We start from the raw sequence: 27,819 nt of genomic DNA on the forward strand, positions 1-27,819 counted from the left end.
CTTGCGCATGCGCTGAGTTCAACATGTGCTACTCCAATGGAATCTACGGATTCACAGATTTATATCTGCATCTACTGTGCCTGTTTTAGGTTGAGTCGAGTCAACTATTGCGTCTGCGATATATGTATTGTGTATTCTGACTTGCCCAGAAACCTCTTGAGACTAATACATTCTTAATTGCCCGTTCAAGACAAACAGAATTCAGTGATATTACAAACGTAAGAACATTATATATATTATATTACATTATTTCTAAATAATTAAATCGATTATAGTGGACCCCACTATGTCAAAAAAAACGACAATGGAACGATAAGTATGCTGGTTATGGATTTACCTGCACAACCGAAAAAGATGGCATGCAACGACCGCAATGCATCTTGTGTTCTAAGATATATTCAAACAGCAATCTCAAACCATCAAAGTTATTAGAGCATTTCAACAATCTGCATGGTGGCGAAAAAGCATATGGTATGAACAGCTTTTGAAGTCAAAGAAGGCTAGGTTTGATACCAATGGAACTAATTCACAAGTCAAACAACAAAAATCAGTGTTAATTTTCAAAATTTTTACAGGACTAGTTTCGATGGTTTTACCGAACCACCATCCTCAGCTGCAAAATCGCAAATGAACAAGATAGGAAATAATGATTAGATAAGATAAGAAAGCCTGGACAAGAATAAGCAAGTGGCACCATCTGTTGGTGAAACCAGAACTAAAACATAATTTCTTTAAAGGCCAAAGGCAAAGATGGATTGGAATTAGGATCGTTAACAAGAACAGAAAGATTTTTTGAATGTGAAATGCCTCTAGAAAATCCAGTTCTCCAATGGAAGATGTTTTTTGAATAATTTTGGCAGCAGAAAAATTGAAAGTGTGATTTTCAGACCAACAATGTTGAGCAACAGAAGACTTCTGTGTTTCCTCTTTTCTAACATATGCCTCATGTTTCTTGACGCGAAATTTTAAGGCTCTCTTAGTTTGGCCAATGTAAATTAAACCACGCTGCAAGGAATCCTATAAATACCCCAAGAATTCATATCCGGAATGGGGTCCTTGAGTATGAAACTCGGAATTTTATTGATGGGAGAATAAACAACTCGAAAGTTAAATTTCTGCAAAATATGTGCAACTTTATAGCTAACTGATGGAAAGAAGGGAATGACAACAGAATTTTTATAATCTCCTAAAACAAGTGTGTATTTAATTATGGCAAAGCGCACTAGGGCTATCTGCCTAAGGGGAGGGATGCCTTTCGTGGAGGACTTTCTAAGGGAAACTGGCTCGTATACACGTTACACATGGGGAAAACCACGAAAACGCCCATGCAGCCTGCCCGTTCACGGGATTCGAACCTTGGACCGAACTACCAGTGTTCAGCGTCTTTACCGCTCGGCCGCTGGTGGGCCTTCTCCTAAAACAAGAGTGTGCCTTTTAGTGTGTTGAGATGAGAATTTTTTAACTGCTTGATTAATAATGTTGGGTGGAAAGCCCCTGTCAATAGCTATTGCTTTTAAATAATTTAGTTCTTCATCAAGGGCTGGTTTGGAGGAGCAAAGTTGAAGAGCACGGAAAACATAGGAATAAAATGAAGCAAACTTTTGTTTAGTTGGATGACATGATTTAAAGTGTGATGGAAGGAAACCGATGAAGGCTTACGGTAAACCGTAGTACTGAAGTTCGATGTGTTACTTGTGACCAGAATGTCGAGAAACGGAAGAGAATTGCAAGTCTCGAGTTCAAAAGTGAACTGAATAGCAGAATCAATAGAATTCATTGTTGAAAAAACATTATTTAAATCATCTTTATTACCTTCAAACAGGGTAAAAGTATCATCTACGTAGCGGAACCATGCCGAGAAGTTTAAAGTTTCAAACAATTTTAATTCATAATAATGCATGTAGATATCAGCCAGGATGGGACTGAGGGGGCTTCCTATGGCTAATCCCTCAGTTTGCTTGTAATATTTATTTTGGAAAACAAATTGTGTTTGTTACAAACAGAGTTGAGTGAGAGAAATTAGCTCATCAATTTCGATACAAGAGAAATGAAATTCACGAAGTCTGGTTTTTAGACATCTTAATGCACCCTCCACTGGAACATTGGTGAATAATGATTTTACATCAAAAGAAACCATGAGTAAATTTTTAGGAGAAATGTTTTTAACCTTTTTTACAAACTATTGAATTTTTTATGGTGTAAATATTATTGTCTAATAGAGTTGAAAATCTAGAAACTAAATATTTAGCTTAGGAATACGAGGCAGTACCAAAATTTGATACAATAGGGCGAAAAGGAATACCACTTTTATGAATTTTGGGAAGAGCATATAATCTGGCACAATTCGCAACAGATGGGATAAGCGAATGTTTTAAGTTGCTTGAAATGATTTGTGAAGATTTGATCGCAGTTTTTATTTTTGACAAGTCTGAAGGTGAAGGATCTTTAGGGATCGGATTATATGGTCCTTCGTTTAAGAGTTTAGTGACACCATCGATGTAAGTGTTCTTATCCATGATGACTATCTGGCCACCTTTATCAGCCTTTGAAATGATAATATCCGGGTTAGAATGAATTTCGCGCATTGTAGCTCCTTCTCTCGTAGTTAGATTTGGTTTCAAAGGTTTATTGTTGAATTTCACATTATGAGCGATAAGATGCCTAATCATTTCTTTCTGTGAATCTGAAACTTTACTGAACTTCAAAGTTTTTTCGATAGGAGCCAAAATCTTTGGAATCGAGGGTTTACAGGTTTGTGAGAAGTTAAAATTATATTTTAGAATTCTCTCTTGTTCTTCTGAAAGACTAACATTAGAAATATTAACTATTGGCTTGATATTTACAATGGGAAGATTTTTTGAACTACTTGAACTGGAAGACTGTAAAAGAAGTTTTTTGAATTTAACTGCAAGGGGGTTTTTATGATGGTTAACTGCATTCTCCGTTCTAGACAAGACTTTTGTTCAAGGGCAGTGAATTTTGGATATGAATTAGCGAGTTCCAGATGAAGCTTATAGAGTTCATGTTCAATTTTGGACAATTGTTGGCGTGTATCCCTTATGATGGACCTAAGTAAAGTAGGCTTGCAATTTAACAGAATTCTTGAAACGCGACTGGAAGGTTTTTGATTAGATTTGATTTGAATAAAATTTGGGACAAATTTTTTATTAATTAACGCTGATTTTTGTTGTTTGACTTGTGAATTAGTACTTATTCGGCGTGTGTTTGTGTCTTAACCAATGGAACTATCCTAAAATTGTGTGGACCAGCAATTCAAAAACATTTATTAGAAGCGTCATATCAAGTGGCATATTTGTGTGGAAAAAAAAAGAAACTTCACATGATCGCTGAAGAGTTGATTAAACATTCTGCATTAATTATTGCTAAAACAGTTTTAGATTCAGAAGCACATAAAAAAATCCAACAGATTCCATTATCGAATGATATTATATGATCGCAAATACAAGATCTCAGTGAAGATATTTTAATGCAAGTAATTGAAGACATAAAAATCAGTCCACTAAAATTAAGCATGCAACTGGATGAGTCAACTGATGTTGATAATTGTAGCCAACTTTTGGTATTTGTCAGATATGTGAAGGAAAAAGAGGTGATAGAAGAATTTCTATTTTGTGAGCCACTGGAGGTGAATACGAGAGGAATTGATGTTTTCAATCGCATCAAAGATTTTTTTACTAAATATTAATTACCAATGAATGTGATTGGCTCAATATGCACTGGAGCACCAGCAATGTTAGGCAAAAATTCAGGATTTTTTTCACACATGAAAAGAGAATTACCGGAAGTTATAATAACGCATTGTATGTTGCATCGTCATGCATTTGCGTGAAAGCATTGCCAGAAAGTTCAAAACAACATCTAACTACAGCAGTAAATGTAGTAAAATATATCCGAGAGCGAGCGCTTAATCATAGCATTTTTCTTGCATTTTTCGAAGAAATCGGTGCTGATCATACCGTGCTCCCATATCACACTGAAATATGATGTGTTATCTAAGGGCCGCATGCTTAACAGAGTTTTTGAATTGCGTGAGGAAATTATTCAATTACTGACTAGTCAAAACTGTTATTTAGTAAAAGATTTTGAGAGCAATGGTGCAATGCTGAGGCTGGCCTACTTAGCAGACATATTTAGCCATTTAAATGAATTGAATGTATCATTGCAAGGATTTGGTATAAATATAATAATATCTAGTGAAAAATTATCTTCATTTATCGCAAAATTAGAAATTTGGATACATCGAGTAGAAAAGGGGAATTTTGCAAACTTTCCCTTGCTTGATTCTGTTATTGCGAAAAATGAAAAGAATACAATTATACCCGACATTGTAATACATTTGAGACAATTGAGCGAATCATTTAATGGATATTTTTCTACCGGAAATATTAACAAAACTCAGAGATGGATACTCGATCCATTTCTATTTGACTTAAATTTGATGGATGATAGTGATCTGAAAAACGATCAACTTATTGAAATGCAAGTGGACATGTTCAAATGGAATTCGAACAATTAGAATTGCAACAATTCTGGTGTTCACAGTTACAATGTTATCTAGAGTTGGCGAACGGAGCACTGCAGTTACTCTTACCCTTTGCTACCACCTACTTGTGCGAAATGAGATTTTCATCGCTTTTGCATATAAAAACTAAAGCGAGAAATTGCTTAAATGCAAGTGATGACTTACACGTATGTCTTTCAAAAAAGGAACCTCGCTTCTCCAGTATAATAATGAACAAACAACAACAGACTAGTCATTAATAAAAATAATATTGTTTTGTATTTATATAAATTGTACAACGTTTTTCAATAAACAATAAGTTTCACAAAAAAATGTATTTTTCTAGACTAAAAAATTTAAAACACATTTTTCAATGGGGTGCAGAGATATATTTTCAGATTCAATGGGGTGCGACTCGCTAGAAAGGTTAAGAAACACTGCACTAAGGGGAAGCAAACATACTGCCCTAAACTGGGCCATCTTAAGAGAGATTTCAGAAAACGAAAGCGATTTTTTTGGAGGGGTTTGTTGACTGACAACACGGCCATTTTCAAAGCATTTCATTCCGAGGGGCGGGCTTGTTAATGGGTTAAATTACGATTCCTTTAATCATCCAGCAAGGGCATCCTTTATACCAACGTGAACAGTTATATGTACTTCTTAGACACACTGCTACAAATTAAAAACATTTAAGAGTGTAATTATCGATATTACATTGTAATTGGTTAAGTGTTAATCAGTATGCTTTTTTAAATAAGCTTTTTTATATTTCTAGATTACTCCTCTTTTTCAAGAAATGGAAGAATTATAAATAAAAAACATTAAAACAATTTAAAATTACCAAAGAATTGTCAAAATGATGTGAAAATAACAAAATTGAATTACTGCTATCTCTACTGAACCATAAAAGTGTAAAATAATATGAAAGTAAAAAACAAACTGAAATTTAAGCACGAAATGAAAAGAAATTATTTTTCACGCTTATTAATTTACAGCATTACAGTATGAGTGTCTCTTGAATGATAGTTATTACACATCATAGAACACTCAAGAGAATTTGACCTGGCTGATGACTGTAAGAAATTGAATAGATATAGATTGTGAGGCATTCATTTAGCTTTCTTGGATGGATATTTTGCCCTTACTATCAGTCAATTTTTTGTTGCTGTTGTTTTCTTTCAGTGTCTAAAGTAGGCCTTTGTGAAACTATCATCATTAGCTTCATTGCTTGATGTATTCAACTCTAATTCTGAATGCCCTCTTTCCTGTCACATAAAAGCAAGTTTTTTTCTAGTCTCAATGCCATTAGGTTCAGTTATGTTACACATTCCCTCTTTGTCTACCATAATTGGGAAAAAGAGAGAGAGAGAGAGCAGAGAAAAAAGTAATTATGAATAGTCTCATGTTTGGGACAGATACGCAGAGTCTATTTTAACATTGAAACCCATCAGACCAAACAAAAAATTATACTGAATCCCAAATGTTTAAGACTAAAACAATAAAGACTTCTTATAAAAAATTTAAAAAGAAAATTAAAAAATTGTTAGTGGTTGCAAATATCTCTAAAATACAAAATGGCAGGTATTTAGAGTTTTATCAATGACTTGATTAGGAAAGTATTGGGGGGGGGGTCCGAAAGAGATGTATGGAAGAAAATATGGGAGTCTAAAGAGTTTGAAAGTATGGAAGGGGGGGAAGCAAAGACCAGCTGTTTGTAGCATCTTCTAGCTGAAGATGAAACCAAACTAAACACTAGTTATCTATTACATACACATGCCCACTGGATGGTTAATTTGTTTACACAACTTAGAGATTATAAAAAAATTAGCCCCAAAGATAAAACTTTGCTTTCACGGACTGCTTGTTAAATATTCATTCAATGACATTTACTTATTTTATTTTTTGACTTACTTCTTTCACTTAGTTTTCTGAAACAGGTGGAATTTGATTATACATATACAACAACCACAAGAGTTAAATTACTACAAACACACCTACAGATATATTGATGACCTTATTACAATTAATAATTTTGGTAAAATTGAACAGTCCGAGATTTATCCGAATTGTCTTACACTTAATAAAACTAATAATTCACAAAATAGCATAGACTTTCTAGACCTTCAAATAATTAACTACAAAAAGTTTACTTTTTGACAAAACAAGAAACTTCAATTTCAATACTAACAAATTAATAAATTGGAATCCAACATATCCAAAAAAGTAATTAACAATACTATAATTAATCAAATACAACAAATTAAAACTATATGCACAGATACAATAGATTTACAACGCGAAATTTTGATCCTTATTAAAATTCTTAAAAATAATCTAATTCCCTTTCAATTTATCAACCATTGCCTTAAAAGAGCAGGCGTTAAATACTCACTCTAAATCATTTAACTGATACGGATATGATAATTTGTTCCTAAACCTGAGAAGGTGGTATAAGTTGGATGACTGTCAGTTGGAAGATTTGTATATAGTGTAATTACTCAATTGTATATATTGTAAAAAGCTAATTGTCTTCAGACATATACTGTTACTAAAAAAATGGGCCAATTTCATGTCTTTAGTCTGTCTATTAGCTCTTGGACAGCGAAAATGCCTTTTTCCTTTCTTAAATTCTTAATCACTGGGACACGACTATTAGCCAGAAATTAATTAATTTCCATTCACTAGTATTTTCAAAAAAAATTTAACAGACAGTCTCACTCAGATAAGAACTCCACAAAATACATCTCTCAAGAATTCCAAGTCCCACCCACTACCATAAATTACTTCACCCAAGTCTTACCGACTGATATTATTCAAAGCCCCTACTGCCGCTAAGAATTTTCGGACATCCTACACTTATGAGTAAGACACGAAGAGAACACTTTGCCAACTCCCCCACTAGAAAGAATGTAAGTTACTTAATACCTTTTCTGGCCTTTATATCTTCATGTACATTCACTGATCTTATTTATATCATTTTCTATATTATTTTTATATTGTCTTTGATTTGTTTTTACAAAGTTTGCATTATTTATCTTATTTTGTAATCTTCTATGTTTATTTCAACTTTACTTTGAATTCGATTTCATAATGACAATTTCCAATGTTTAATTTCTACAAATAATATAGTACTCAAATGCATAAACATGAAAGTGTCGGGGATGGTTGAGTTAAATTGGATTTCTCTACAGTAATTGATTATTACTCCAAATTGAATTGACTAAAATGCTTCATAAGAATAAGTTGTTTGAGTATCAGCATTGGTTCATAATTCCTTCTTTTCGCGGAAATATTTGGCCTGACTAGAATTGCCGGTTTGGCTTTAACTTATAACTCGAGTAAAGACGAAACACTTTCGTATTTACGTATTTTTATCAATTATTGTTCATTGAACGGGAGTTGGTTTGTTCCCCTTGAAAAGTCAACTAATTTCCGATCAATGACAATGATTACATGTTTTAATTTTTCCTTTTACAATTGAAATTTTAATCTTCATGATGATTTAACTCCAGTTCCCGTTAAAACATTATTAACATTTTGCTTTCAAATTACTTCAAAACATCTTTCAAAATATAACTAACCAGTATGGATTCACACTTTTAAAATAATTCTACTTTAATTAAACTTAGGAGATAATACAATCAATTAATCAATACTGTTTAGGAAATAAATTATTATTAACTAACTTTGCAGCAATTGTGCAAGTAGTAATAACTTGTATTTGCACTAAATGGATTTAAGATCATACAACATTTGATATACATATATATATATATATATATATATATATATATATATACACTTTTATTTCTAAAATTACAATTTACAGCAGCACCGGGATGTGAACATTATTAACATCGTGTTTTAACGAAAGCTTCCCACCACTGGAAATATTTTCTGCACAAACAGTTCATGTTGGCATGTTTAATCATGTTTTGTCAAACGACTTTTACATTTGAAAGAAACAGACTTGCTTTAGAACACTGTGTTGTGATATATGTAACAAAATATCATTATCATTAAGTATAAGGTGAATGAAATAGAATTACCAGATTAGAACCATCATTTACTTCCAGGTCTGTTGCAAAAACATCAGCTACAAAATTTCCTCAAATCATGTATATAGCTTTAGGTACTAATCTCGTATCATATGACACTGTGAAGGTTTTGTATCGAAAGTTCAAAAACAAGGACTATGACATTCAAAAAGCAGAGTACTCTGGCCAGCCTACTGATGTTGATGAGGCCCAACTACAGGAACATAAGGAAGAAGATCACTTAACAGCTTGCTAAGGAGTTAGAATTTAGTTCCATGTCCATTAGTCCATTAACTTGAGGGATGAGTTAAATCGCTGGATGCCACATGAGATGACTCAAGCAGATGAGGATAGACGAGTTCAGGCCTGCACTAATCTATGCAAGGACAAAATTCTGGACCGAATTAGCACTTGTGATGTAAAGTGGCTTTACTTAAACAAAGGACAAAAAGGGGGTTGGTCTGCGCTCAATGAGCTCGTCTGCAACATCGCAAAGCATAATTTGACCAACAAAAAGATCATGCTTTTTATCTGGTGGGATTGCTGTGGTAGTATCCACAAAGAGTATCTGGAGAAGGTAAAACAGGGTTCGTATACATTTCTGCACAAGGAAATTAAGTACTTTTAGGACTTTTAAAGACCATTAATGAAAAAAATTAAGGACCTATGAGCAAATGGGAACTGAATAAATTCAATTAAAAATATTATATCTATGCCTGAACGGGAGTAGGATGCATTATTATTAAACATAACTTAATTAACATAATTATTAATATGTTTGAAAATAAAATTAATTTTATGAAATTTACCAAGTAGCATTAAATATTTTACACTCATAATAACTGGACATATTTGAAAGAAGATAAGTGACATTTTAGTTACGTTCTACTAGCAGCTTGTTTTTTTTTAATGTCTCATTTTGTCACATACTTGCTCAGTCTAGAGGTTTCGTAAATAGTAAGTAGATTTTATGTCAAGCAGCATAGGTTAAAATGAGCATTAAAATCATTATCAGCATGATTCACAACAAAAGACTGGCTGTTGTCACTGCTCCTGCTTGCCTGACTCGTGATGGAAACCTTTGCTCGGGAATAGCCGAAGCCATTAGTCGTTTAGCTGATTCATCACCAAGAACATTATCCGGCGTGCGTCACAAGGGGTTTGCTTATACTCCTCTAACAAACTCACGACAAGTGCCAACAAGCTCTCATATCTAACAATATATAACTCATTTTTATATATTATCATGTATAATCACTAATAATATTATCATGTATATCATATATTATCACTGCTCCTGCTTGCCTATAGAGAGACCTGCTGATCGGAACAAACATGAAAGGCCTGATGTAGGCACAGTTAGCAAGTTTTGAAAGTTAGCTGACCTCTGTCTGATGCTGTTAGTGTCGTAGCTTCATGTAGAGTTCCAGGGTTTGTAACTCCCTTAACTTCCTTATATACTTTAAGGTTCTATTAAGCCACTAAAGCATTAGCGGTAATAAGTTGTTTTGCGTTAAGTCTCACTAGATGCAAAGAATAAGTTTCACATGAATTTTTATATTTTTGTGATTTACCTTGTGACCATGGTAAAAGTTTAACACGTTGAGCCCAGCATCGAATTTGCTGTCCTTTCTGTTCAGCCAGCAGCTATCAGTCGGCGGCAATATTGCGATCAAGCGGTGCAATATTGCCGACTTCAATTATTCATAAATTATACAAAAAGCAAGGAGACGCACATAAAGTCCAAAAGTATTGTTCGAAATGTTATGATGACAATTCAAAACTATTTGGATGCAAGATAGCCAAAAATGTAACCAAAAAGTGGTTTCGTTTTGTAATATGTGTAAAGCTAAGCCGTATTTTTGTTTAGAATGTTTGAATAAATTTCATTAAAACTACATTTGATCACATTTCATTGAGACTATACTTATTTTTTAACTTTAATACTGTCGGTCACGCGGACTGATGCCAGCCAAACAAAAATTCCAGTGCCGGTTCCCAGGGACCGACGCCAGGCTCAGCGTGTTAACGAAAGGCAAAACGTGCTTTAATATAGAGCAATGGTTCTTAATCGGGGGTGCCTGCACCCCTAGGGGTGCGGGAGAAGCCCCTACCTAACCATAAAAATTATTAAATATTGTTTATTAAATTTCTTATAATATTTGAAATATGCAGTAGTGTCCATAATATTGAAGTTCATAAAAATTGGCAGCACCTAGCTCACTTATCGGCAAAAGACACAGGAAAGAGTCAGTGCCAATGGGCATATACACTACGCTACGAAAAGGCATGAAACGCTACAAACGAATGAAGAAAGAAAAACACTTTGAGGGAATACAAGCGGAGAACGTTATCACAGCTTGCGCATGCACCGAGTTCAATATGTGCTACTTCAATGGAATCTACGGATTCACAAATTTGTATCTGCATCTACTGCACCTGTGTTATGTTGAGTCAACTATTGTATCTGTGACATGTATATTGTGTATTCTGACTTGTCCAGAAACCTCTTGAGACTAATACATTCTTAATTGCCCGTTCAAGCCGAATAGGATTCAGTGATATTACAAGCGTAAGAAAATTATATATATTATATTACATTATTTCTAAATAATTAAATCGATTATAGTGAACCCCACTATGTAAAAAAAACAACAATGGAACGATAAGTATGCCGGTTATGGATTTACCTGCACAACCGAAAAAGATGGCACACAACAACCACAATGCATCTTGTGTTCCAAGATATTTTCAAACAGCAATCTCAAACCATCAAAGTTATTAGAGCATTTCAACAATCTGCATGGTGGCGAAAAAGCGCATAGTATGAACAGCTTGAAGTCAAAGAGGGCTCGGTTTGATACCAGTGGAACTATCCTAAAATTGTGCGGACCAGCAATTCAAAAACCTTTATTAGAAGCATATCAAGTGGCATATTTATGTGCAAAAAAAAAAAAAAAAAAAAATTCTTCTGCTTTAATTATTGCTAAAACAGTTTTAGATTCGGAAGCACATAAAAAAATCCAACAGATTCCATTATCGAATGATATTATATGATCGCGAATACCAGGGTTGCCAATCAAACAGGAGAATGAAATTCCCCGACTTTTCCAGGTATGTTTCGAGAAAATTCCAGTCTATCCGCGTAATGTACATTGGCTGTGCTAAGAGGTAAATTAATTATTAATTATGGTATTACTTGCACTGTGTAGCAAATTCACTTAAGTATTCAATAATTATGCTTAATTATTCTTGGTACACTTTGTTTGATAATTTCGTTTACTTTTCTGCTTAAAAAAATTAATAAAATTTAAGATATATACATTGGATAACAACTGTACGTTTTATTTATATACCAGCATACAAGTCGATACCACGTATAAATCGACCCCCCCCACTTCGACATAAAAAATTCGTAGAAAATAAAAAACCTGTGTATAAGTCGACCCCCCACTTCCGAAATCAATCGAGAAACTTCGAAAAATTTGTACATTTATTCAAAATCATCTGAGAAAAAAAAATAAATATACGATAAAAAATACCTTGGTAAATAAACAAAATGAAAATCCTTTAACATCCGATTCATGGTCAGATTCGCCAAACATTTCACAGAACTGTTCTGTCGTCATTGGCTCATCATCATACATATTTTCAGTCTCGAACTCTGTATTGTTACAATCACTACTACAGCCTTCGTCGTCATTTTCACTTTCAAAAACAGCATCATCTTCCATGCCGTCTAGTTCGTTGCTAATACAACATTTTTTTAATGATTTTATAATCATTTCAGAGGGTATTTTGTTCCAAGCATCTTTAACCCACTGAACAATTAATGTAATATTGGGCTTTTTAATTTAATTTTTTTATGAATAATTATTTCATGAATGAACAATAACTATTATAAAGACTTATACATACGTAAAAACTATCTGCATTTATCTTTTCTTGGCGTGTTGGCGAAACTTTTTTATTGCTCGATATTGATCGGTTGTTCGGGGGCCGAAAATTCTTTGGTTTAATCGAAACTTACTCTAGTTAAAGTATGAAACCCTGTGATTAGTTCGTCACATAATTCAAGTCATGAAATTACTTCAAGTAAGTGACTTATTTGATAAGTCGTCCAATTTGAGTGCGGGAAGAAAACAACTGCATTATATAAAGAATTTTTTGAACTTCCGATTCTTTTAATTTTTTATGGCCCCGCGTAAAGTCAACCCCCCACTTTGAAGTCTTTTTTTGTCCAAAATATCTCGACTTATTACGCGGGTATATACGGTAATTATCACTCATGATCATCCCCAGTTCAATGCGAGGCTAATCCGGTTCTTATAAATCACAACACAATGCTAAAAGTTAAGTTAGATTTCAGGTAAATTTAATTTGTGTGAGGTGTATTCTTAAAAGGCACCTTAACACTTGAAAACACAAATATAATTATAATAGGAGTTTTCTCCACTGAAGATTGAGATTAGAATCTGCCCAATCTGGAATAAAATAAGGCTTTTTTTGCAGACATTCTGCAGCTAAACGAAAGAAAGAAATCTATTTAATGATATTTTTTTTACTAAATTGAGGTATTTTATATTTATTTCGCAGCATACATAAGGAAAAAATATGTGCATTAAATTTCGTGATGTCATCATACTGCTAGAATTAATTTCAGGATTATGCCAGAGAACATTTCCTGAAATTTGGAAATATTATTTACTAATGAATAAATTTAGAGGAAAGAAGCAACATTAAATGATATGAATAACATAAAAATAAAGATAATTACTTAAAAATTTAATTAGAATAATCAAAGATATTTTAGTGAATATAGTTATATTACATGGTTATCCTAGATGATTGATTACTATTTTTTTATTTTACTGCAAAATGACAAGGTATTTATTAAAAAGAAAAGAAAAAAAAAAAAAAAAAGATTTCGCGGTAATATCCTAGTATACGATACGGCCTTTGCATGATTTTGAAAATTCTCGCCAAGAACAAAATAACCCGTTTACTGCTCATCATCACGTCGCCAAATCCCGCTGTACCATACATGGAGATTATTCTAACCAAAGAACGTCTATGTAAAAAGCGGAGGGAAAATTTGCCAAGGGATTTGGTGACGAAACCTGGCGGCCAGAATTTCCCTCTTTGCGATGTGTACAGGAAATTGAGAAACACGTGTTAAGAAGAAACGTTCTTTACGAAAATCCGTTTTTAAATTATTGCGAAAAATCCAAGAAGAAACGTTTTATCAAAGAATGTTTTTTCTTGGATTTTTCACAATAATTTTAAAAACGGATTTTCGTAGATATTTTTTTTCCCCTCAAAATAACTAATCCATGAATTAATTTACTTGCGCCAAAAAATATTTTCTTTTCCTTTTAGAGTTTAAAGAAATTTTAAACGATATTCATTTTATGAACTCTTGATAACATGACCTTCGAACTTGACACCGGTTTCGAGCTTTGGCGACAGATATATCGCGCATGCACAGCTGTTTCCCGCTATGATGGAATGGAGCCACGTCAGTTGCAGAGAGGTTTTCCTTCTTTACAATACACATTTTTTGATTCTAACCTTCATGGTACCGTATACTAGGTTTAAACCCATTTTGTTTTATACGAGAACAGGTACTTTCCTTAGTTCATGCACTGCACATGCGATTCTCGAGGTTACTGGAAACCAAAAGTTGCGGGAAACTTGCTTTGCCTTTCTAAAAGGCAATCAATGCAATTATGGAATCTCCTTCAAAGCTATACATCTTGGTGCAGACATTTGTCTTGATTCCTCCCCAAACCATTAAACCAATGTCACGGAAACAGCATTTCGGACAAGGGAAGGCAAGTTGCATGTTCCTTCCACTCTTCAGACCAAAACACCATTAAAATCAGTGTTCAGGCTATGTCTGGACTCATCAATAAACAATACTCGTGTCCACATACCCTTGGCTCCACTGAACATGATGATAGCAAGAGTTTAAACAGATTCCTCTAGAAGCTGGAGTGAGTGGGACACAAACCACTGGTTTCCTCAGATACATTTCAACCTTGTTAAGCCTCCGTGCAGCAATAGAATGGTTAATTCCTGTTCCTGTGGCAGCCTGAAAATCTAAAACCAAATCTCTTGTAGTTGCTTTGCAGTTTCTTTCATGCCAACAATGAGAGATAACGGTCCTTTGATGCAGTTGTTGCTCTTGATCATCCTTGATCAGGCTGTCTATCAACTGATCCAGTGCTTAAAAAAGTCACCAAACTCTTGATATTTGAGGGATATTCAAATCTTGGGTGACCTCCATTTGTGTTTGACCTACCTGGAATATCAACATGTGTCCACCGTACACTACATTGTCAGTCATCAAATTTGCATATTTCCGAAACTAACATATGCACAGCAGTTCAATTGTATTTAATTAACATAAATAATTACAGCATTGGACACTGATTGCAACATTAACTTAGTGGGCATATTTTTTTCTCGTTACCCTTTAATTTTGATGGCCAATATATTTAAACTTATACAGCTGGCTACTTATGAATGCTAGCATGTCTACTGCACAATCTTCTCTCACATTACTGCATTATGCCCCCAACAAGATGTGCATCGCATATACAAAAACTGTTCAAATAACTGACGGTGTTTAATTACGTCACATGTCTTATGCAATATTTTTAACAAACTCACCATTCGTTTTTTAGAGAATTTATAAAATAGACTAGTGCAAGCATAGTAGTGAAAAGTTACTGACCTCTTTAGCAATTTCTTCCAGATTAGCACCTGCTTGAACTCTTATGTAAATATAATCAACTACTTCTTGGCTGGATAAAGCTTCCCTACAAAGATAAAAAAAGCGACATAAAGCGTCAATATTTCATACTGACCCCAGAACTGAACTAAAGGTATAACAAATGTTTTGATACTTTTATGCTTTAATATTAAGAGGTACAAACATGATAGAAGTTTACTGATAATGTTTATTAGTAATTTTTTTTTCCCCTTTCACACAAAACAGAACTCATAACCATTTAATTTGCCTTAAAATGAGTACAACACATACTATAATTGAGCTTCAAAAATAAGCTGCATGAGTTCTGTATGTATATATTGTAAAAGTTTCTACTGAATTTTTTCTGGTTTGGGTTGTTTCTGAACATATTTTCTGTTCAAATCCAATTTTTGCTGGCTCTTTCCCAATATTAGGTGAATGACACATTTAACAAAACACCAGTGATCTTGAATTACAATATTACTACGAACTTTGTACATACATTCATAATTTTAGTGCAATTATATGTGAATTTGTTGTATTTTTCTGTATAATGTAACATGAAAAAGCTATGCTAGAAAAACAGGAATGCAGGGGCAAGTCCACTTATTAATTGTTATCTTGGTAATTTGGTGATATATTGCCAAGCTGGCAACAGTTTTGTCAACTAATTTCCATCGCTGAAATTGACGAAAAATTGCCAAAAGTCGCCATGTTTTGTCAACTAATTTCCATCGCTGAAATTGACGAAAAATCGCCAAAAGTCGCCACATTTGGGGACCATTTAGGTCCGGTCCATATATCACCGTAATAGGTATTGTAATTGAATAAATGTATTTGATCACTACATCAGCTGTAACTGTACTTTGCCCCTCACATGCCTTCTAGTAATATCGAGAAGCCAAAAAAGTACTAGAAATATCTGGGTTGCCAGGTGAAAATTATATGAGGCTGGAGAGAGCATCTGCTCTCAGTTGTTGTTGCAAATTGTTAACTCTGCATGAGTTTGGAGTACTGAGCTATCTCCGGGCTAGCTTTCTCTTGTGCATGACATAGCTTAATACCATTTACACAATTTAGGTACCAATTTTATCAAGACATTTTTTGTAATCAGTAAAAATATGCTGATGAGCTGCAGATATATGTTTCACTATCAAGCACACCAACTGACCACTTTTCATCACTAACTCCTAGGTGGTCTATATCAAACCTAACGGAGGCCCCTTCTAAAGGAAACAATATAAATTTTGCAAGATTCTTGAAAAGAGCTGATGAGAGTACTGACATCGTAGACAAAGCAGTACTTGCTTGTTTCATGTGAAGTTACTGATAAACTTGAGGTAGTCAAAAAGTAATAGGAAATAATTTTATTTAAAGAAAAAACTCTATAGAATATTCTTTTGAAATAAAAACTGTAATAAATATAAATTAAGTTGGGACAATATGGATAGATTTGAAAGTGATGGAGCAAGTGCTATGGCTGGTAAAGTAAAAGTAACTGGCAAATTTAAAAATACTGAAAATTTTCAGAATAGCTTTTGCGCTACACAATATAACCCTGCTGAACACAGGGGTTATATCATTAACATACCCCATGCATGTCAAAATTGTGTTTAATTTTTATGTGAAGAGAGTATAGTAAGTATGAATAGCTTAAACAAAGTATAATTAGAATCAATACAAAAATATCTGAAAAGATTTTTATTAGAGCTTAATAAGTATGTCCATGATACAGTTATTTTTTAAAAAAAAATTATGGCAATTTTTGCACGAAATAACGACAGACAAAACCTTTTAGAAACTTTGCACTGAGAAACATGCAGTTTTCTGATGCCACTGATAAAGTGGTTTTTCATTTCTCCATTTAATTTATATTTTTTCTTTTTCAAACTTCTTGAAACTGAAGTAATTTTTGACAAAGTATCCCCTAAAGCGTAGCACTAAACCGAGCGATTTCTGTATTCTTCTGCACTGTTATTACAGCTCAATTAGTTTATATAACTAGTCTTGCAGGTGACCCTCTTAGATATCATACTGAAATTTAGAAAAAAAAGAAGCACAGACACAAAAGAGGATAAACACATAAATAAGTTACTACAAATCTGCTAATGCAATTGAAATATTCACAACTCAGTCTCGGTTGCTTAGCAGGCAGCAACAATTACAGTCGTTAGACTCATGCATGGTGGTCTCTTGTAAAGAGGAGACTGCTGTGGCAAAATAGCACACAATCTGCAGCATATTGCACATGAATGAAATCCTAGCACTGGACAAATAAAATGGAAATAATTAAAATAAAACATATGGGCAAAATCGAATTCTACCAAAAATTCACTATACATTGCATTAATCAAGAAATTTGCAGATGAACAATGCTATTGAAACAATAACTAAAATAAGTTCAAGGACCTATTCAAGGATGAGCTATGGATCTTTCAGTACTTGTTGCACTGCCAAAAGAAATTCAGAATGAGAGTGGAGAAATGATTTATTATACAAAGTTGAAGTGGTTAAGCAGCTGCACTAAAATGATTTTTATGGTTCATAAATACACAAAAATTTCATGACCAAGCACACACACTCACAAAAAATCGCCAAGTTACATAATGATACATAGATCACATACTTAGCCCTTCTTGTCAACTTAACCAGTATTTAAATACTCTCAAAAAAGAGTTGCAAAGAAAGAATAAACTTATCACTAATATGTATGCTTGTTGTTAAAGCTTTCAAATTGCATTACAAGAAAAACAACTGGAATAATAAAATATTGTACATTTCTTAAACTTTAAATTCCGGGCCAATTATTTTAAATGAAAAATCTTACAAATATGCAGGAAAAAAGAAACATTACTAACATTACTGTTTCTGAAAAGGACATCAGAAATGAAAATACCTATTTACACTGCTCGACACTGAAAATGCAACACCAAGGAGTGGTCAGAAATTTATGCAAATTATAGAGTAGACGCACGTCACTGAGTTATGCAAATGATGTGAAATGCGCAGCTCTCCGATGCACATGAAGTAAGATATAAGGGAAGGAACGTGCAGAATGGGCAATATTCGTGTCGTTATTTCTGCCAAACGAATTATCGAAGAAAGTTGGTTTTTGTCCTGGAGGATACGTGTACGGGCTACCTAATGCAATTTATTCTTCAGCAGGATAATGCCCGACCACACAGTGCTTGCATCTGCCAACATGCTCTGCAAGGTATACAGATGCTTCCCTGGCCATCGTACTCTCCTGACCTGTCACCAATCGAACATGTGTGGGATGTGATTGGATGCCGTTTGCAGACTCTGCCCCTGCGTCGTTCAGAAAATGAACTGTGTTAAATGGTTGAAAGGGAATGGAGAGCCATCCCTCAGGACACTATCTGAACTCTTAGTGACTCTATGCTTAGACGTGTTTCTTCATGCATCGCTGTCGACGGTGGTCCTACATTTTACTGAGCCGACGTCGTTCTCATTCTGTACTCTGACTATCATTCTGAAATAAAGCTCACTTATTGCTGCTTGCTGTCTCTGTCTTTTTTCCAAATTTCATCACTTTCTGACCACTCCTTCTTGATGTTGCATTCTCAATGTCGAGCAGTGTATAATGTTCTAACCTAGATGCTTGTATGTTATGAATGTGTGTATAGGTAATATAAAAAATGTTTGTGGTAATGTTAAATGTTTGAAACTTTTGCTTTTTTAAAAACATAAAAGCAATGTTAGAGTTACTGATTTAAACAAGAATATTTTAAAACTTAGTGTTTAATATTAAAATGTTTGGTTTGTATGAGTGTTGTCATATAATTTAAATGTTTTATGATGTTGGCAGCATTTAAAATAAAGTTATAGTTACATATCAAAGGCATGATAATATCTTCAGACTATGTGTCTAACATTAGATTTTGGCTTAAATTAATTTATTGGAAAATAAAACTAGGAAATTGATTATTTGCTTACTTTTTATAATGAATGTAAATTACTAATATAATGATAGCATACTGTAACTGAAACATTAGGGGGGGGGAACATTTTATTATAAAAACCATGTATCTGAAGTTGCAAGATAATATTTTGTTTCCGTTGTGTAATTTATATTATAATAATAGCATACTGTAACTGAAACATTAGTAAAAAACATTTTATTATAAAAACCATGTATCTGAAGTTTCAAGAAAATATTTTGTTTCCGTTGGGTAATTTATTATACACTTCCCTTTATAATCATTCCATTAAAATTTGTTTCTTAGTTTTTATATTTTTAAATTTTTAACCTCTTAGAATACTATTATGAAATTCAATTAATTTTTAAATATTTAATTCTGTAAAAATATAAATATATAGGTGATGAAAGCATACATGAAGGAGTGCATTTTTAATTAATCACCCTGTGTAAGAGAAACATCTATGAAATTTGATAAACATGTATTGACACTATCTAGTCAATTATTTTTTGTGATCAAAATTATCATTTTTTAAAATTTTCTAAATTAAGCATAAATAATATGATCACAGAGATAAAATAACTGCATATTAGGTATATAAGGCAGTTCAAATGTGATTTAAGAAAGCATATTTTATTGTGTTTTGCGATGATGGAAGTTCGATCATCGAGTTCAGATGGAGGTAGTGTGATGCCATAGTTTCCATGGCCGTTCCTGTAACTTGCCATGGTGAGACAGACAAGCAGACAAAGTAGAGAGACATGTTTATAGACACTGTCATCACTAGGCACAGTTAAAGATAAATTAAACAACAGCGATAGATATGCATTAATCTTAAATAATACTTATTCTCCTAATGCCACTTGCATTTTAGCAAAATTATGATGAGCTAAGTTTGCTAACTGTGAAATGGCGTTATTTTGATAAATTATGATGTTTTCTTTACTCTGTGAGCTTTGTGCTGATAGTGTTATCTTTTTAATGATGAATGATTAATGTTGGAAGCAAAATGCTGTTAATGAACTTCAAACGGCTATAAAATAGCCTTTTTTCCTGAAGGTTATAATAATTTTTAAAATAGATTAAGAAGGATGATTACTTGCATCAAATTAATTAGATAAAAAGAAAATTAAGTTGAAAATGTTTTTGATCTAAGCAATGGTATTGGTAAATCATATGTATTTAAAGTTCTATAAGTAATTTATCAAAATGTAAACTAAACTAAAATACTTTCGCCATAATTATTAATTGTTGAATTTATATTAATAAGCAAGTGCGATAAATAATTAATTGATACATGTCATGTTAGTTTCAGGTGACCAAAATTAAAATAGGCAACATTCTTATTTTAATTTTCTGAAACCTAAATATTTCACAATGATATGCTCTATTAAACAATTTGTCTTCAAAATTTTCATTCATTAATTGTGCTTTTTAAAACATTGCTCTAACTTTGAGATGGAGTTTGTGCATTTACACAACAGTTCAATCAATATAAATAAATTTTTATAGTGGATAAACTTAATGTTTTAGTTGTGAATAATTGAGCATTTAGTGTTACAATGTTAAGGGTTTATGGTTACTCAGTCTTCGATTAATATTACACTTTTCAAATCAAACGTTTTCAATTATAGTTCATGCATTTAATGAATTGCTGCAATTAAACAAACACTAACATTTTTGTAGTGCATAATTAACAATTTTATGATATATTGTTAAAGTTTTATAACTTCATGTATTTTGATTGATAACGTTAGTTTTGAAATTAAAAGGAAAAAGTTTACTTATGTTCATAATATGTGATAAAGAAGCTTTTACAGTAATACTTTCATAGCTTTGAAATGATATGGCTATTTTGCAAAGCTGTCACTGATATTTAACAGAAAAGAATGTGATAATGCTGTTATAATTAGAAATGCTTTTTTTTACCCACATATATATCTTTACTTTTATTTATGTCTGATTGAGGTTATTTACTTAAAATATACTATTATTATATATTTTTAATAACCATTTTCATAATTACTCTCACTTACATACTAAAGGATTAAGAAAAGAAATGATGAAATTTAAATAATCGTAACTTGCCATTTAAGTTATTTGAAGAATATAGTTTAAAGTACTGAAAATAATTAAGGCTATTATTAATTATACATATTTATTCTAAAGAGTAAAAGTTGTATTATCTTGTGGTTTTCAGGAAATGATAAAATATTTAAACTTTAAGGAATACAAAATCTTAAAAAAAGAATAAAAATATATAAATTACTAAGTTTATTTTTCTGCATAAATCAATATATAACACAAGGATATAATGACGTTTTCACAACCGTTGCAAAACGGTGGAATTCTGCAAACATTTAGGCGTCGTTAAGACATCGTGATACGATGCTTTCACAACCAAAATATAACCTTAGAAAGACACAATAACAACGTCTATTCGAAAAAAATCTCATCTGTAAAGACGTAATAAAGACATCTTTTTAATGGTTGCAAAACAGTGGAGTTGCGTGGACATTGGGAATCTTAAAGATAACATATTGCAACGTTTTTCCAAAACGCCCCGCGACGAGTTTGCAACGTCATTACAACATTGCCATGCTACTTGGTACCTTTATTGAAATCCAGTCATGCTGCAGTATGAAATAAAGAAATTTGTAATTAGTTACATACAAACATCTGCATTTTTTTTGTATGAGTTGAAGAAAAATTTGATAAGAGAATGAAAATAAGTTGCTGTTATTTATTCATAAGTCTTTGCAAAGTTTTCACTGAAAATGTGTATAGTATGCTGAATTAATAATTTTAAATAATATTAAGTACATAATTAAAAATTAATTAGTATTGAATAGGATTATTTGAAATGAATGTCAGTCTGAAAATTTAATATTCAGCTGTTAATTTACATTTGAATTACTCGGTGAATTACATTGAATTAAATTAAACAGAAATTTCTTGCAGATACCAACGTTTAATTTTCAACTATATAGTGTAATAATACTGTATAAATAAATACTGTAAATTTCAATTTTTACTTTTGTGCTGTTAAAATTATTGTTTAGATATGTTTTGTTTAATATTTAGAAAGTGAAATTTTAAAATTTTGCTGAAATGTTTCTCCTCAATTTGTAAAAAAAAATTTCTGGCTCATCTGCTGCTTTTTAAGATCATGTATATGGCTAGCATGCAATTTGCAACTCAGATCACTGGCTTAAGCAGTTCCAAACTGGTAATGATCTTGAGAAAAAAGGGTCAACAAAGAAAAAGGGAAGATGATGCAGTGAATATATATTGTGTCAAACCAGCAAATAAATGATGGAGATGCTTAACCATGTTCATTCAAATGAAAGACATAAATTGACCTTAATTACTGCCTTAACTCTTTCGCATCGAGAGACGACCAAATCTGTTTTCAACAAACATCGAAAACGCCCGTGTTTACGAATTTGTCTTGGAATAGTTTTCCTTTCCCCCTGCGGTTTCATCCATTGTGTGCAGTTTCACCTTAGGGCCGGATTGCACCTGTGAACGTCAATAGCTTTCTGTATTTCTCCTTTATTTGCTTCAAAAGAATGATTGACATGTCTTTTAACAACTCGCGAAACCAATGAGCCGTGGAGAACTAACGTGGAGGGGAAAGAACTAGGTAGAAAATAAATGAGGCGTTGGGGCGGTTTGCCGTTGCCTGAATGAACGGGCGTTACGGGCGACTTCGATGCGAAAGAGTTAAGAACATATGTTGCAGACAGCTTTGACAACGGAGGAAACATAGACTCAAAACTCCAGAGATTTTTGAAAAAAATTAAATGATAAAATTACACAGAGCGAACCTTTTTTTTTTTTTTTTTTTTGCATAGCACTCAATCGATAGCTGCAAATGCAGTCATTAATTTTTAAGTACAAAAAAATAGCAAAGTCCAAAATTAACATTATAAAAGCAAAACATGATATCTTAAAAATTAAAGGGCTTCTTAGATTGACATTCTATTCACAGATGGCCACACTGAAAGAGAAAGTAGTCACAAAATAAAGTGCATAAGCATTTTGATATGCAAATGAAACCAAAGGGAGGCAAAATATTATGCCTCATATATCAAGAACAGTTCTGTCATTAAATAAGGAGCTACACTGGCCACAATGCACAACTTTACATGTCATTAATTGGACTCTTATACTTATAGAATGGTGATATGCAGTGGCTCTTAGAGGATTCTAAACATGTTCTACAGCAGAGGTTTTCAACCAAGGAGGAATGCAGGCAGCTTTTTATTTACCTATTAAGTATTCAGTTTAATTTATGAATATAAATAAATATTCTATTTTTGATATTTATGACCATATTCGGTAATTTTTCTTTCTTAATTTATAAAACACATTAGAAACAACCTAAATTTTAATAAAAGCATATTTATTCTTTGAATTTTGGAAAGGAGAGAGAGAGAACAATCGTCTGGCAATGATTACAGAGGTGCATGGGGCAGAAAAAATTGAGAACCACTGTTCTGCAGAATTTAGATTCAGTGAGTTTGCTAGCTACTCTATATGGTAGATATCCTTTTCTTCCAGAAAATCAAATGCAATTGAATTCTGTGTGGTCTCTCATTACTTCCCGTAAAAATAATGTTATTTCAAACATTTTCCTAGGAAAGTCATTGCATAGAATTCAAGAATTGTATTCCTTTAACACTGGGGCTTGCAGTGGGGTGTGACTATCCAACATGATGGCTTCAAAGTCAAGAATATTTGTTCCTACAAAGTAGTCAATTTTAAAAGTATTCAAGGAATAACAGTGGACCCCATACTCTCTCCAGATGAAGACTTGTCCAGGTTCACTTCATGTACTAAATCTCGAGTCATAACTGAACAGGAAATAATTGGAATCTTGCTATCTCGAAGACTGTTGTGATTGGCTCAAACAAAGATAATTTCTTCCCTGACCTACAGATGGGGAACACATATCACTGGCCACCAGGTGAAGAGGACCTGCTCTGCTAAGCACAGTACACAGTTTTCCTTGAAAATGCCCAAAGGCAGGAGTGAGTCCTGAGATAATGCTCAGTCTATTACATTTCTGATATGGTGCATTTAATGCCATGAATTGATCTTCCACACATATAAAGGCTCTTGGACAGCAGTGGCTGGGTTTCTTGCTCATGGTGCTAAAAAGGAATGGTGTTGTCACTTAGATATCACACTTTATGACACTCATAACCAACACCCACCTGGATTTTGATGAAATGCATTTTTTGAGCATTTTCCTCTTTAAAAGCATTTTTTAAGTTTTAAAAGATTTTTAGGGGATGCTTTTAAGGGCATTTCGGAGCATTTTGGTAATCAAATGAGCAAAATCTTGTGTACATCAGATCCAATTTCAGAATCCTAATTTCAATTATTAAATCCTTACAAGAGCAAAATAAATAAATGTAGTAATAAATTACATTAACAAAATAGACATTTTAAAAAGGGTTTAAGGCAAAGTCTCAAACATTGCATTTGGTTGTGCTTCCAAGCTATGCAGAAGAAAATATCCCTGATTTCGACAAAAGAAAACTCTTGAAACTGAAGAGTTAATGATAAGTGATGAGGTGGGTAACCCCCCCTACAACATAAAAACTTATATACTAACAACAGATCTTTCATTTTCAAAAATATTAAGAAGCATTTAATGATTCAGTGCAATTGAATTTTAATCCATTTGTTAATGTTTGTCCAGCTGTGCTATTTTTACAATATTTACTTTTCTACATTTATGGAACTTACTATTTTACATTTAAGCACATTTCTAAGTCATCACAATTATACCTGCTCATGCCCATCTAGCAGCATCCATTTGAAATTGGCCAACTTAAAACCCATTGATGGGTCTTCAACTCCCTACCCTTAAAGACGGGAAGAAGTCATTTCCATTGAAATCAGTCTTGTAATTTTTCTTGCAAGAAATAATTCTAGCAATGAATTACACAGATTTGGAAACTTGCCACTTTCGTGTTTTTTTTAAGAAATTGTATCTTTTTAACCTTCATGAACCATCACATGCTTTACATACTTAGATCACACCCACTGTTCCTGAAATTATATATGGCATCAATCTTCATTATTGCAAATGTATGTGTACTTAATGTATAAAACTTTTGCTATCCTTTATGCTTTTTATCAAACGGCCTGTTGCTTATACTGGGAACTCTGATGGTAAACAAATTAGATTCTTCCAGATTTTTCTTAGACAGGAAAAGACACTTGCAACTTCTCATATTCTTCTGTTGTCGCTATGATGACATATTCTGTTTCTTCACTGATGAAATCTCTGAACTTATGTGAATGGTACTATACATGTCTTATATTTCTTTGGAAGTATATCACAGAGCCGTGTCTACATATTTTTTCACCTGAGGCAAAGAGGTAAATGTGCAATCCTTTATATGTTTGGTCAGTTCGGAAAAAAAAAAAAAAAGTAATGCTTTAATTTGTTTTAAAACGTTTCAAATTGCATATTATTCTGTGATTCAATTTTTGATTAGAAATAAAACAAAGAAGAGAAGGAAAGAAATTCAACATTTTTGGATCATGTGATCTATTCTAGAGTGGCAGAATGGAAATTTTGCATTTATTCAAGAATCCATAGAAGTTTCTGTGAAGGTTAATCATTAGTAACATTAACATAAGAAAATACGGCACATGTCTATAATGAAATATTGAGTGGCAGAACATTAAAAGTCAGTGAGACAGCAGCAAGATATGGTCTAACAAACTATTTTGCACATTATGCATGAACACTTCACAGGAGCAATGTATTTGCAAAACGGGTACCCTGACTTCTTTCAGCAATTCAAAACTAGTAAAAGGTCAATGCTATTAAATTGCTTCAGAAGCAATATGGGTTAAGGAGCTTGACCCTCCTTACAGCCCAGATTTACCTTACAAATGATTATTAGCTGTTCTCTAAACTAAAATATAAACTAAGTGGAAAGAGATTTAATGATAATAATGGCATGAAAATAATAGTTATTGAATATTTTGAGAACAAACCCTCAGATTACTTCTTCAAGGGCAAAGAGCTGCTAATTAAACATCAGGAAAACTGTATCAAAGTACAGATAGATCATTTTGAAAAATAAACCGCTAATATTTTTACATTTAACAGAATATTAGGCTGAAAACCCTCTTGGATCTACATGCATTCATTTACTACACTAAAGTGCTCTCAAGAGCATGTTTGAGAGACAAGCGCTTTTTGGAAAAAATTCTATTGTCAGATACACGACTGACCTAATGGTTTTGAGACTTTTCTTTTAAAAAACTTATGAATTTTAAGATTCCAATACAGTGATCCAGTACAGTGTTTTTAAGATGTAATCTGAAATTCTCATAAAGTTTAGGAACTGCTCAAAGTTTTTCGTTTAAATTCATGCATGTTAGTGTCCAAGCAAGTACCATTGACAGCTAGTACTAGTACTGTTCATGGTGAATGGATCAGATGAGTACAACATTAACCCATGTGTAACTTGAATGCGAGACACTTCCTCTGGTATATTCTCCATGAAAGCAGCCCTCCTGAAGACATTAGCCTCATATGTCTTTACTGTAAATGATTGATTAAAGAAGTCTTCTTGAAAACAAGCATATCTTTTATTAGTCAAATGAATTTTCATTTAAGAAAGAGTTATTTGAACTTGAGTAGAATATAACATGCCAGTTAATTCTATTTTAAATATGACCAATACAGTGGCTGTCCGATAAATTTTTTAAACTTATTATTCTCATCATATCCCTACAATATAAGCACTTAGGTTGAGATTTAATGTAATTTCATGCTCTTTCTTTACCCTGTTTCATCAGTTAACTCTGTGGACATAAGTGTGTTAAGTTTCGTGAATATAATAGGTGCTACTATTAATTTCTGTTCGCACCAATTAATGAATCTGCAATCTAATTTACAGTGAAATTTATCTTGATGTTTTCATTTCAGTGTTTTCTAATCTTTAAATACACCGTTTTATAGCATCGGTTGTTTTCTCTTCCTTCAGGTTTAAAATTTTTTTAGGAACTCCGTTTTTGAAAATTAAACAAATCTTTTTAAAACAAGTTCTTTTATATCAAAATCAATTATATTAGATATCTTCCATAAAAAATTCAAAATAATAGATCTCCCCTTTTTCCTTATTTCATACTAAACAATTCATTTTATGGTTCCATTATAAACAATAGAACAACTAAAAAAAAAGAAAGAGAGAAATATTGTCTTCCCTTATATGTTTACATTTTAGTCTTTTCAGTGAATGCGACTGACCAATGTGCCTATTCAGTTTATCTGACCAGCAACATGTGTAATTGCCCAAGAAATAACTGCAAACAAAACTAAGTATTAATACCAAATTAAATATGAATACAAGACATGACCTCGAACTATGCATCTTGCACAATGACACACTTTACACAAAGAATGAAGCAAAATATTGAAAATATGATACATATAATATACATTTTGTTTTTAAACATTCTTATTTAGCCTCCTTATGCTATTCCAGTAAGCTTTCATGTCTCCTTGAAATATGTTATTGTAAA

At 32.7% G+C, this 27,819-nt stretch overlaps 1 protein-coding gene across 1 annotated transcript in view; it reads right to left on the reverse strand.

Moving 5' to 3' along the window:
• The window catches only part of LOC118180933 (uncharacterized), a 206,662-nt gene that overhangs the window by 34,654 nt on the left and 144,189 nt on the right, over positions 1-27,819 (reverse strand). Inside the window, exon 11 of the mRNA XM_085807381.1 lies at positions 15,299-15,383. Within this exon, the coding sequence (XP_085663507.1) occupies positions 15,299-15,383 (85 nt within the window). The remainder of the gene's footprint in view (positions 1-15,298; positions 15,384-27,819) is intronic.

The sequence above is a fragment of the Stegodyphus dumicola genome, chromosome X1 (genome assembly GCF_044657685.1).
Source record: "Stegodyphus dumicola isolate Sdum_Otavi_A_Nest chromosome X1, ASM4465768v1".
NCBI lineage: Eukaryota > Metazoa > Arthropoda > Arachnida > Araneae > Eresidae > Stegodyphus > Stegodyphus dumicola.